At 44.0% G+C, this 12583-nt stretch overlaps 1 protein-coding gene across 1 annotated transcript; it reads right to left on the reverse strand.

The window, feature by feature from the left end:
- Positions 1–263: 263 nt before the first annotated feature.
- LOC124681135 (putative disease resistance protein RGA4) lies at positions 264–8885 on the reverse strand. The gene is made up of 3 exons (XM_047216086.1): positions 5276–8885; positions 578–676; positions 264–356 (listed from the first exon to the last, which is right to left on the reverse strand). Exons 1-2 carry the CDS (start codon positions 8883–8885, stop codon positions 621–623), a joined length of 3666 nt encoding a protein of 1221 aa, XP_047072042.1. The 3' UTR covers positions 264–356; positions 578–620.
- Positions 8886–12583: the final 3698 nt, after the last annotated feature.

Genomic DNA, 12583 nt, shown 5'->3' on the forward strand with positions numbered 1-12583 from the left:
CCAGACGCAATGTTCCAATAGTTATCAGCCAATCACGTTCTATTCTACATGACCTGAAAAAACAGCATGCTGCCAGTGGGCCAGTGTAAGACAAGATAAAAGAAAATAAACCGCTAGCTAGCGGGAAGTACAACTGCAAGTGTACATGGTCAGACATGATTTATTCAAGGACATGCTTCTTCTGCACAAAGTGAACAGGATTCTGCACGACCTTCTGCAGTGTGCTAATCGGAATCCACTTTGTCGAACTTCAGGTCATCAAGCGGCTTATCCTCATAGGAATTACAAAACAGGAGAACAAAAAAAATTCACGCTGAAGATTCTCTTGAACGGCAATCATCAATTATGCTGATCATCTGTATGTGCAGGGGCAATCAGTCCAAGAAGGCAAACGTACCAAAATTAGTACTTCGTCCGATCCATATTAGTTGATTCTACTATAGATGTATCTAAATAAATTTTAATTCTAGATACATCCATACCGATGACAGTAATATGAATCGGAGAAAGTACGTATTTTAATGTACTACCAAAGTTGTAAAAATTCAAGATGCAATAATTAATTCCGTAAACATACATGGTATGCATATGTCAGTCGGTACTCAAGTGAAGCAGCCGGCTCACTGACGTCCAGGAATCGCGTATTTCCAAGATTTTGGTTCCCATAGTTTAGGCCCTGATCATGGAAAACGATGAGAGGATGTATATCTGTATGAAAATTAACTGTGTACAAGTCAAAATTAGAGAATTATATAGATAAATGATACCACGTATTGGAATAGGAATATCATAATAAATTGTGTCGTCAGGGCGACCCCCTCTCGCCCCTGCTGTTCATCCTTGCGTTGGACCCCCTGCAAAGAATCTTCCAGCTCGCCACCGATGCAGGAATCCTTTCGCACCTGCCGGTCCGCGAAGCAAAGCTTCGCACCAGCCTGTACGCCGACGACGCGGTCCTCTTCCTCAGCCCCATACGTGCAGAGGTGGACGCGGTTCTGCGGATCCTGCACGTTTTCGGTCAGGCAACAAGCCTGTGCATCAACGTCGACAAAAGCTCTGTTACCCCGATCAGATGTGATCACATAGACCTCGACGACGTGTTGTCTTCTTTCTCCGGCGAGCGCACGTCCTTCCCGATCCGTTACTTGGGGATGCCACTAAGCTTGGGAAGGCTAAGGATGGTACACCTCCAGCGTGTACTCGACCGCGCCCGATCGCATCTAGCTTCCTGGAAAGGACGTTGGATCAACGCGGGTGGCCGTCAAACCCTTGCATCCTCCGTGCTTAACGCTTTGCCAATCTTCGCCATGACGGCCCTCAAACTGCCGCCAAAATTCATCCAAGAGTTTGATAGAATCAGATGGAATTTTATCTGGGATATCGATGAAGAAGCCAATCCAGGGGGCAAGTGCAAGGTACGATGGCTGACAGTCTGCTCGCCCAAGGAAGTGGGCGGCTTAGGGCTACCAAATCTGAAGTTTTTCTGCCGTGCTCTGCGTCTACGCTGGATGTGGCATGAGTGGAGCGAGCCGCCTCGCCCATGGGTGGGCACGCCGACGCCGTGCGACGCTAAGGACCAAGAGATTTTTCATCAAGCCACTAGGGTTACCATAGGAGATGGTGCTCGGGCGCTGTTCTGGCACTCCACTTGGCACAGGAATTCCCCTCTCCGAGCCCAATTCCCGCAGATCTACGCTAGATCGAGGAGGAAAAACAAAACCGTCGCTGCTGCGCTCCTTGACGACAGTTGGGTAGCCGACCTGGGCCATGATTTCCCAGCAACTTTGCTCCCGCAGTTCGTCAACCTCTGGCGGCTGGCACACTCCCTCGTGCTAAACCCGAGCACGCCCGACTCCATTCGGTGGATCCTCACCACGAACGGCTCCTACACCTCGGCCTCGGCCTATCGCCTGCACTTTGAAGGACACACACTCTCCGGCGCGCCAGAGATGATCTGGTCCCCATGGGCTCCAGCGAAGTGCAAATTCTTCCTCTGGCTATTTCTGCACAATCGGCTTTGGTGTGCCAATCGCCTACAACGCCGACAGTTACCCAACGCCTATTTCTGCCCGCTCTGTCTCAGAAATCTGGAAACATCTCTACACCTCTTCTTCGAATGTCCGTTCGCCAGACGGATTTGGGGCGCGGTGGCAACTTGGACGCACTGCTCCTCCTTCGCTCCTTCGGTTTGGGAGGCAGCGGCGTCAACTCAAGATTTCTGGCAGCTCATAATCCAACATCGCCCGCCATGCACAGAAGGGGAACGGGCTCGCTCTTTACACTGGTATGCTGGAACATCTGGAAGGAGAGAAATGCAAGGATTTTTCGCCAGAAATTGGCGACACTGCAGCTGATCATCGCTTGGATCCGTGACGAGGCGCGCGAGTGGAGCTTTGCTAACGCTAAGGCGCTTAGAAAGTTGATGTTCGAGCCACCGTGATATGCCCAGGAGGAGGGGTTTTTCTTTCTTCTTTTTCTCTCGTTTTTTCCCTGGCCTTATCGATGTGTAGTTACGCATCGATGGGCCACTTGTAAAGTTTTTCCCTCTGCTAATCAATGAAAGCCAGGAAACTGGATATTTCAAAAAAAAAAAATATTGTGTACACACTGCACAAGAGAACATACTTCCGTGGTGTACTAACTTTAAACCAGTTGATCATGCTTTGTGTCACGACAGTAAAATACCCGTTCAAAGTAAATGGGGAGTGTACAGATGTGCTAATACCACAGAGGGGGCTGCGGCAAGGAGACCCCCTCTCTCCTTACTTGTTCTTGCTTTGCGCTGAGGGGTTCTCAGCCTTATTGAATAAAGCTGAGGCGGATGGAAGGCTAGAAGGAATCGAAGTTTGTGCAAATTTCCCAAGTATTAACCATCTTTTGTTTGCAAACAACTCCCTGTTACTTATGAAAGCATCAAATGCGAGTGCCTTCGGGCCAAACTATCAACTTTGATAAGTCTTTGGTTATGTTCAGCAGAAATACTACTAATGACATGAGAAAGGAGGTGTTGGAAGAATTAAATATAAGTGAAGAAGCAAAGACAGAGAAGACTTGGGTTTGCCGGCACATGTGGGGAGGTCTCGCACAAAAACTTTTGAGTACATAAAAGATAGAGTTTGGAAAAGGATACAAGGATGGAAGGAGAGGATGTTATCAAAAGTTGGGTAAGATATTTTGATCAAGGCGTGTGCGCAAGATATTTTCACTTTTGCAATGTCATGTTTTGATCTAACCAAGTCCCTATGTGAGCAAATGAGTATGATGATTTGTAGATTCTGGTGGGCGCAACAAGATAAGGAAAATAAAATGCATTGGCTTAGTTGGGAGGTTTTGACAAGGCCGATGACAGAGTGGGGACTAGGGTTCAGGGATCTCTATGGCTTCAATCTAGCAATGCTTGCTAGACAGGCATGGCACATGCTTACAACCCCTGGCTCACTATGTACAAGAGTCTTCAAAGCTTTGTACTTCCCAAACACCTCAATTTTGTAAGCACAACCGACAACTGGTATGTCATATATATTCATGGCGAAGTATTATGAAGGGTATTGAGTTGTTGAAAGATGGTGTAGTCTGGAGAATCGGTGATGGAACAGATGTGAAACTATGGTCTGATCCGTGGTTGGACCGAAAGAATGCGGCCAAACCAATCACGCCAAGAGGTCGTTGTTTATTGACAAAAATTTGTGAGCTGATTGATCCAATAACTAATGACTGAGATGAGAACCTTGTGCGTAACACATTCTGGGATATTGATATAAAGGTGATCTTGGCCACTCCACTGAGAGAGGACTTTGAGGATTTTTATGCATGAAGATATGAAGAGAATGGTATTTTCACGGTGAAATCTTCTTACAAACTTTATGTCAATTAAGTTAAGGGATGGTCCAAGGGCGTCTAACTCTAACCCAGGCGTGGGTGGAAGTTACTGGAAAAATATTTAGCAAGTTGAGTGTCCACTAAGGTCCGGCAGTTTATGTGGCGTCTGTCACACAATAGCCTGCCAATGAAGCGGCACTTGGATAGAAGAGGACTGAAATGTGATAAGCTATGTGTCTGTAGAAGGTTAGATGAAGATGGGGCTCACCTGTTTATCAAATGCAAAATGGTTAAGCCAATCTGGGAGAAATTAGAGGTGTCTCATCTGCGCCAACACATGTGGGATATGCAAAACGCGAAAGGAAATGATTGAAGCAATCATGGGTTTGGATACGGAAAAGAGAATCCTTGTATGTTGTATGTTGTGGTAGTGGTGGTTAAATCGGAATAAAATCAATGCCAATGAGAAGCCTAGGAAGACAAACGAGATTGTTTCGCAGATCAGGTACTGGACTTCTGAATCGATGAAGTTTTGTAGGAGGGAGAAGACCAATCGCAGCACTTTCCACTGTGTGATAGCCAGTCCCGACAGAAGACAGAATCAAGATAAATGTTGATGCCAGCGTCAGTGCAGCCGAGAGGACAGGCGGATGGGGCTTTGTGGCTAGGGATCATCCGTCAGAGGTGCGGGGGCTGGAAAGATACTGCATGTGGCCTGCGCAGCTTGTGGGGAAGCGCGGGCGCATCTGGCTGCGCTCCACCAAGCAACATTGTGGGGCATGACAAGAGTCGACCTTGAAAGCGACGCCCAGAACCTCGTCCGTGCGGTCCAGTCGACAACGTACGATAGGGTTAGATCGTTTGTTAGTCTGAACTTTTCGCCAGTCTCCTTTCTTTATAGTCCTAGAGTGTGTAATAAAGTTGCCCATGCTTTAGCAGCCATAGGAGCAACTGCTCAGGTGTCCAGCCAGTTATGGTTGAAGGAACTGCCGAATGATGTTATGGTGCTAGTGGCCAGCGATATAGTTGTGCCTGCTAATTAAGGAATAAATATGTTTTCCAAGTAAAAAAAAACTTTAACCAAATCGGGAAAGATATAGATGAAGTCACGCATGTGCTAAATAATACTGCACAAATATATGCATATCTGTTTTGCAGGAATACAAGAACCACCGAAAACGAGATATGGCCAGTGTAAATCATGATTAAGGTGTGATCAAAGTTAATTGGATTAAACTTAATAATCTTCGCACTGAAAGCAAACCACCCCTCCCTTATTCTAGACATGAGAAAACACTATTTACAGGCTTCTTGACAATGAGTAAAACATTCCAAATGTGTTTCCAATAGCGAGAATACAACGTGAGTTGCCTAACTTTAAACTGCAGGCCGTCAGGTGTACATTTGCAACATAACAGAAGGAAAAATAATGAACTAAAGAAAATTTAGAAGGTACCTTCATCAGGATTGCTTGAACAAGCACGGGATATATCATTGTATTCAAGGCTAGCGGGCCGCTGTTGGAGGTGTTCGTAAAGAGGCTTCATATTTAAAGACGGGCAATATTTAATCCTGAGGTGCTCAAGGGCTGAGTAATTCCCATGACTACCTGGTACAGATGCCAGATGTTTGCATTCCTGAAGCTGTAGTCCTTCAAGTAATGGTAGATGTCCCAAACAATCCAGTGACTTCAGCCCATTGCAAGCACTAATACACAGAAATCGGAGCGCATCCAACTGTGCTGGAACGAAACGAAGCTTCTTGCAGCCCCTTATTTCTAAAAACTGGAGACATGGAAAATGATTAATTCTGGGTGAAACTGACTGCTCTGGCATACTTGTGGATATAAGTTCATTGCAGTGTTCCAACGATGCTGTTGTGTTGAAGTGTTGTAGACTCGCCAACTCACATTCATCCTGCCCCAGCATGAACTCAAGACTATTGCAATTTTTAATTGTAATACTCGTGAGAGATGGGGGAAGAACAAAAAGCTTTGTCAAGCTTATACAACTTCCTATAAATAGTTCTTTTAGATTTGGCAGGAGTTCATCCCTTATTCGAGTACGACATCCTTTCACCTTGTTGGGGCCTATTATGTTGCTGCAGTTATAAATGTAAAAGCTCTTCAATGATACCAAGCTACGGAACTCTTCTTCAGGCCAGTAGATGAGCATATCACAAGAGTCAATTCGCAACTTCATAAGGTCACCAAACCATTTCCAGACCCCGACTATTGGCTGCAATGGACTTGAGGGGAACAAAAAGTTGCAACCACGCAACTCTATTATCGAGAGAGATACTTCACGATCCTGGTCAAGCTCCGCTGTTGGTGTTGCTTCTGTGTCACTGACAGATAGGACTAACTTAGAAATGTTAGACATGTACGTCGAACTAAATATTGATAACGATAGTTTAGCCATGTCTTCTGCTAACCTCATGACTTTGAGCTTTGGCGCTTCAGGCAGAGTTGTTAGCTTTGGGCAGTACCAAATATGAATATTCTCGAGAAGAGGAAACGTTAATTCTTCTCCTTCTGTTGCCACACATCTCTCAAAAATCTTCAGATTTTCTAATGTGAGGTCTTTTAATGCTGGAAATGCTTCTGATGAACTGTGACTGCATAGGCTTTGCAATTTGTTCAACCTTTTCAAAACAAGAACCTCAAGGGCCTTAAAAAGACCGAATTGTGGAAATTCCTCGCAACTTGTACAATCATCTAGGTGGAGCTCGGTCAAATGCTGCAGAAAAGTAGGACTTATCACCCATGATGGAAAGCCAGTACCTCTGTAGGATTGTATTCTTAGGAACTTCAACCCACCATAAGGTTTGAGAGCATCAAGCACATTCCTTTGCTGGTCCCGTTCATCGCTGCTGTCATTGCTCCATTCAAGAGATAAATTTGTTAGTTTCTCTTTTTTACCAAGGCTGGATGCTTTGGCATGCTCTTCAGTTGCATAATCAAGACAAGATAGCCTTAATTGACCTCCAAGATTTAAGTCCCGTAATTCTCTAATAGTACTGCATCCAGGACCAGAACCCATCACAAAATTTGTTAGAGTCTGTAGAGAATTGAGTTGCCCAAGGTCTGGAGGCATGCACTTCAATGATCTGCATCCATTTGTATAGAGGTGGCGGAGATTTGTCATATATTTCATATCCTTTGGAAGACGACCAAGATTGTCGCAGTTAGAAAGGTTCAGGGTCTGTAGATTATACAATATGCTCATTTCTATGGGAAGCTCTTCGATCTTCCAATTGTTTGAGAGATCAAGGTACCTTAGGTGTTGCAAGTGCCTTGGTCGGAGTGGAAGTTTTGTCATCGGAAAGAGTTGTAGTGCTCGCAGATGATTGTAATTTGACAAGTGTGGTGCTGAGCCCCAAACGGAGGATAGACACAACAGTGTTTGGAGAGCTGGAGAGTGTTTCTTCAGATAATCATCCAGAAGAGTCTCAATACAATGATATGATGAGAACATGTGGCGAGTTGGGCCGGCTGACAACAACTCCTCTTGATTAGGCCTATTTAGTACAGTCAAACAATCTTTTCCCATAACAAATAAGGCAATGTCATGCATAAGGTCATGAATGTTGCATAGTATTCTACAAGGGTTCTGACGACTTCCTCGCCGAGGGGCTGGATTGACATCTTGAAAGAATGACCTCCAAGTTAGCTCGTCAAAAATTTCTCTGCCCACCTTTTCAAGATTGCCACCGTCCTTCAGTGGTATGAAATCATGTGCCATCCATAGCTGGATTAAAATTTCCACATCAATCTGGTAATCTTTAGGAAATACAGCACAAAACGCAAAGCACTGTTTCATGTGTGATGGCAAGTCATCATAGCTGAGCTTGAGTATAGGTAAAATTCCTGTCTTCTCACTGCAAGTGTTGCTTCTGGTCAGTACGTCTGCCCATTCCTTTATGCTAGTCTTGTTACTCATCATAGATCCAAAGGCTTTTGCAGCTAACGGAGAGCCCCCACATCTGTCGAGAATCTTTTCAACCACGTCACTTAGCTCTGGAGCGTTCGGCTTCTGCAAACAGAACGCTCTATTCTCGAATATTTCTTTCAAAAATACTTTATGTAGTTCTCCAAGATTATGGCTATCATCAACACACATCTTCATAATTTGAGCTACTCTTGCTTTACGAGTGGTTGTCAGTATTGCACTCCCCTTGCCACCATGCTTCAGACATGTCTTTAGTTTTTCCCACTTATCAACATCTTCATTCCATACATCATCCAACACAATAAGGCATCTCTTCCCGTTTAATTCTGTTTGAAGATTTTGCAATGTCTTATCGCGATCTTTCTCATTGGTCTGACAGATGCTGTTCGCAATCTTAGCAACATCAAAATCATCTGACACACAACACCACCTCTGGAGCTGGAAATGTTCCTTGATTTCGGGGTCATTGTACACAAGCTGAGCAAAGGTAGTCTTGCCCAACCCACCAATTCCAACAATGGGAAGGACAATGAGATCCCCGTTGCTAGCTCGATCAATCAATATATCCACGAGCTTCTTCTTCTCTTCGTTTCTGGATCTGCTGACAATATCCTTCTCGGAATCGATGATTATGGAATCTGTGATACGCCACTGCTTGGAATGTGGTTCTTGCTGCTTATATCTGAATCCAAAGGCATTCATCTCTACGACAAGGACCTCAATGATGTGCACAATCCTGCACAGCTTCTTGCCCATCTTGTACCGAAAAACAATGGGGTTAAGAGCAGGAAAGAGCCTTACGATGTCAAAGCCAAGCTTCCTGTAGTGTCCCTTTGCCTTGGCGTCACGCCGGAGCGCCTCGTACTTGAACTCGTCGAAGACATCATTCGCCTCGTAGGCCACCTTCTTGAGTGCTTGGAGCCAAGCACTCACTCCAGGTCGGTGAGCTCCTTTCTCCTCGGCATCTTCGATTATGTCCAAGATTGCCAGAAGCTTGCGCTCCAGGATCTCACGCTGCTCCTCCATGCCGTCCATCACCTTGTACTGCTTCAGAAGGTAGCTGGACGACTTCCCCATCAACATGGAGACCAGCGGCCTGATTACAAACTCAGCCATTTTTGCTCTCCCAACTCACAAGTACACACGCCCAACTCAGAACAACTGGATCTCTCGCGTGTTGACTTTCAGGGTTGGGGTGGGGTGGGTGATGAGGAAGATAATAACCAGTGGCGGACCGAGAATCTCTGAAAGACCAGGACTAATTTTTAATACCCGATAACTATACAAAATTCTACCTTTGAATACCCTCTCAGTAACAACATATATTATACCAAAGCCTAGTAAAAAATGCATAAGCCGATTTTTGACATAAAACATAAGTTCAATGTTTAACCAAATGATAGCAACAAAAGCATAAAAAAGTGTGGTGGTAATCGCATTATCAAGAAGCATTTACCTAATAGCGAAGTTTTGCTCTCGTGCTGGCCTACCATTTCCTCGGCAATCATAGGAAATGAACCGGAACCTACAAAGACAAGAAAAAATAATCTGAAAATAGTATGGAATAATACATGTAATGTAGATTTTATTCGTAAGAACTTTTTTTCACCGGAAAGTAGGCAGATTTTTCCTGGGCTTGGGGGCGACAGCCCATTTCGGCACCACTAAGGTCCGCCTATGCTTCGTAGGTAATTTAATTGTTTCTAAATGCAAATTTTGAATTCTGAAGAAGAGAAGAATTAATTTGTAAACTGCTTCAGACGTCAGTTATGTTATAAGTTGATTGCCTTATTGGGATCAATTAATTTAGATCAGCCTGATCATGTAGAAGATTTTTTTCGGTAAAGGGCGATTTTATTACTCAAGTTCAAGCAATACACCCGGCCTCTGCATAACTAAGATGCACACAGCCGTTTATAGGTTCACCAGGTACACATGAAAACACATGAGAACTTTGTCTGATAAAAGCAAAATCCTAGACTGTAGGAGGCAAAATCCTTCGACTATGCAGCCACCCATGTTGGGTAATAAAATCCTTCGCCGTTTCCTCCAATCGTGTAGACACCTCCGTAAATAGGTCGCGGTCCTCCAAACGCTGGAGCGACGACCATGAACGGAGCAACGCCGTACATCTGTAAATGACCTGCATAAGAGAAGAGTTTTTATTATCAAAAACCTTGCCATTTCTACATAGCCACAGCGACCATATAACTGCTATCGCTCCCACTCTGATAAGAACTTTAAACCTATCATCCACTCCATTTAGCCAATTGCCAAAAATATTTGCCACGCTTTTTGGAGGATATAAGGTAGAACCTATCTGAATGATTGACCATATAGATCTAGCGAACTGGCATTGAAAGAACAAGTGTTTTATTGTCTCCTCTTCGTGACAGAAAACACACTTCGTACATCCATGCCAATTCCGCTTTGCAAGATTATCTTTAGTAAGAATAACCCCCGACGAAGGTACCAAGCGAAAACTTTAGTTTTTAGTGGTATCTTCATCTTCCAAATAGATTTATAATTAGGTACCGGTTGAATAGGTTCAATTAAGGCAGAGTACATGGAACCAACAGAAAAAACTCCGTTTTTTGTAAGATTCCAACGAAACTCATCTGTTCCTTGTCGCAGTTGGACAGAAGCTAATCTTTGCATTAGCTCATTCCAAGAGTTCAAACGAGGACCATTGAGATCACGCCTGAATGTCACAGACGGAGGTGATGTTTCCATCACCTTCTGTATAGTATCATGCTTATGTCTCACAATATTGAATAAGGCTGGATATTGTTCACGGAGAGTGGTTGTTCCCAACCATATATCCTCCCAGAACCTTATCTCAGACCCATCCCTAATGGAGAAAGAACCATGTGGAAAGAAGTATTTCTTAGTTGCCATAAGACCTGCCCAAAAATGCGAATCTCCTGGCTTCCAAATAACCTGAGATATTGCCTTTGAGCCAACATACTTTCTCCGCAGTAAATTTTGCCATACACCATCCTCAGTTAATAACCGAGCTAGCCATTTCCCTAGCAAAGCTCTGTTCTTAACCTCCAGATCATGGACCCCAAGTCCACCTTGATCTTTGGGACGGCAAACGACACTCCATTTTGTCAACCGGTATTTTTTCTTCTCACTATCTCCTTGCCAAAAGAACCTAGATCGGAAGTAGTCCAATCTATGTAGGACTCCCTTAGGCAACTGGAAAAAGGAAATCATATACAGTACCAAGTTTGTGAGTACTGAATTGATGAGAACCAATCTTCCACCAAGAGATAGTAACTTTCCTTTCCAACTACTAAGTCGTTTCTGAAGTCTTTCCTCAACGAGCTTCCATTCAGCTATAGTGAGCCTCCGGTGGTGAACCGGAATGCCTAAATAGCTAAGCGGAAAACTGCCCAACCCACAACCGAAAAGTTCGGCGTATAGGTTTGCCTCGTCTTGGGCTTCGCAAAAGCAAAACAATTCGCTCTTATGGAAATTTATTTTGAGACCCGACAGTTGCTCGAACGCTGACAAAATTAATTTCAGGTTTGTAGCTTTCTGTAGGTCGTGATCCATAAACAGAATTGTGTCATCGGCGTACTGAAGAATTGATAAACCTCCGTCAACTAAGTGAGGTACCACTCCTTCAATTTGACCATCAACTTTAGCACGCTCAATTAAAATTGCCAACATGTCCGCAACAATGTTAAATAACATTGGAGATAGTGGATCACCTTGTCTTAAACCTTTTTTTGTTTGAAAGTATCGTCCATTATCATCGTTTACTTTGATGGCGACACTTCCTCCAAAAACAAAGTTATTAATTAAAGCGCGCCACTCTTCCGAAAAACCTTTCATACGGAGTGTTTGTTGAAGAAACGACCATTTGACTTTATCATAGGCTTTTTTAAAGTCGATTTTAAGGATAACTCCATTCAACTTTTTGCGGTGCAACTCATGGATTGTTTCATGCAATGTAACGACTCCATCTAGGATATATCGTCCTTGCATGAAAGCAGTTTGAGTAGGTCGCACAACATGATCTGCCACCGAGTTTAGCCTAATGGTAGCGACTTTGGTGAAAATTTTAAAGCATACATTTAGAAGGCAAATTGGTCTAAATTGTTGGATCATTTCCGCATCATTAACTTTAGGGAGCAGAATTATTTCCCCAAAGTTGATTCGGAAAAGGTCCAAGCTCGTCCGGCATGGAGCTCAACGAAGAGAGCCATCAAGTCGTTCTTAATGAATTCCCGAAGTTACGGTAGAACTCTGCTGGAAATCCATCAGGACCCGGTGCCTTATTGAGTTCCATTTGGAAGACCGCTTTTCTCACCTCCTCTTCTGTGTAATGATTCGTAAGAAAAGCATTTTCTTGAGGCGACACCTGAGGGATATCATTTATCCTAGATTCATCTAAAGATATATCTGATTCCTCCGGTGCACCGAAAAGGCCTTTATAATATGATGTAATATAAGACTTGAGCTGCTCATGGCCCTCAATCAGACCCTCATCTTGCGATAGAGAATGAATACGTTTCTTCCTGTGCCGACCATTGGCGACACTATGGAAGTATCTCGTATTCGAATCTCCTTCAAGAATGAATTGGGCCTCAGCTCTTTGGTACCATTTGAGTTCCTCTTCTCTCAGTAGTCCAGCTAACTTTGCATTGTATTGACTCTTAAGTTCAATTTCTTGCGTAGTTAATGGGCGTACTTCGGCGCTTGCCTCTAAATCATCAATTGATGAAGAGAGAGAGAGTTTCTCCTGATTAAGCTGCCCAGCTAAGTGTCTTGCCCATCCACCAAGGTATCTCCGAACCCATCGA

The sequence above is a fragment of the Lolium rigidum genome, unplaced genomic scaffold (assembly GCF_022539505.1).
Source record: "Lolium rigidum isolate FL_2022 unplaced genomic scaffold, APGP_CSIRO_Lrig_0.1 contig_34263_1, whole genome shotgun sequence".
In the NCBI taxonomy this organism is placed as follows: domain Eukaryota; kingdom Viridiplantae; phylum Streptophyta; class Magnoliopsida; order Poales; family Poaceae; genus Lolium; species Lolium rigidum.

Excerpts from the sequence above, each read along its gene's own strand:
- LOC124681135 (XM_047216086.1), bottom strand. The coding sequence starts at position 8,885 with ATGGCTGAGTTTGTAATCAGGCCGCTGGTCTCCATGTTGATGGGGAAG. Across the intron at positions 677-5,275 it reads TTCAAGCAATCCTGATGAAG|GGCCTAAACTATGGGAACCA; the intron begins GTACCTTCTAAA and ends TTCCATGATCAG.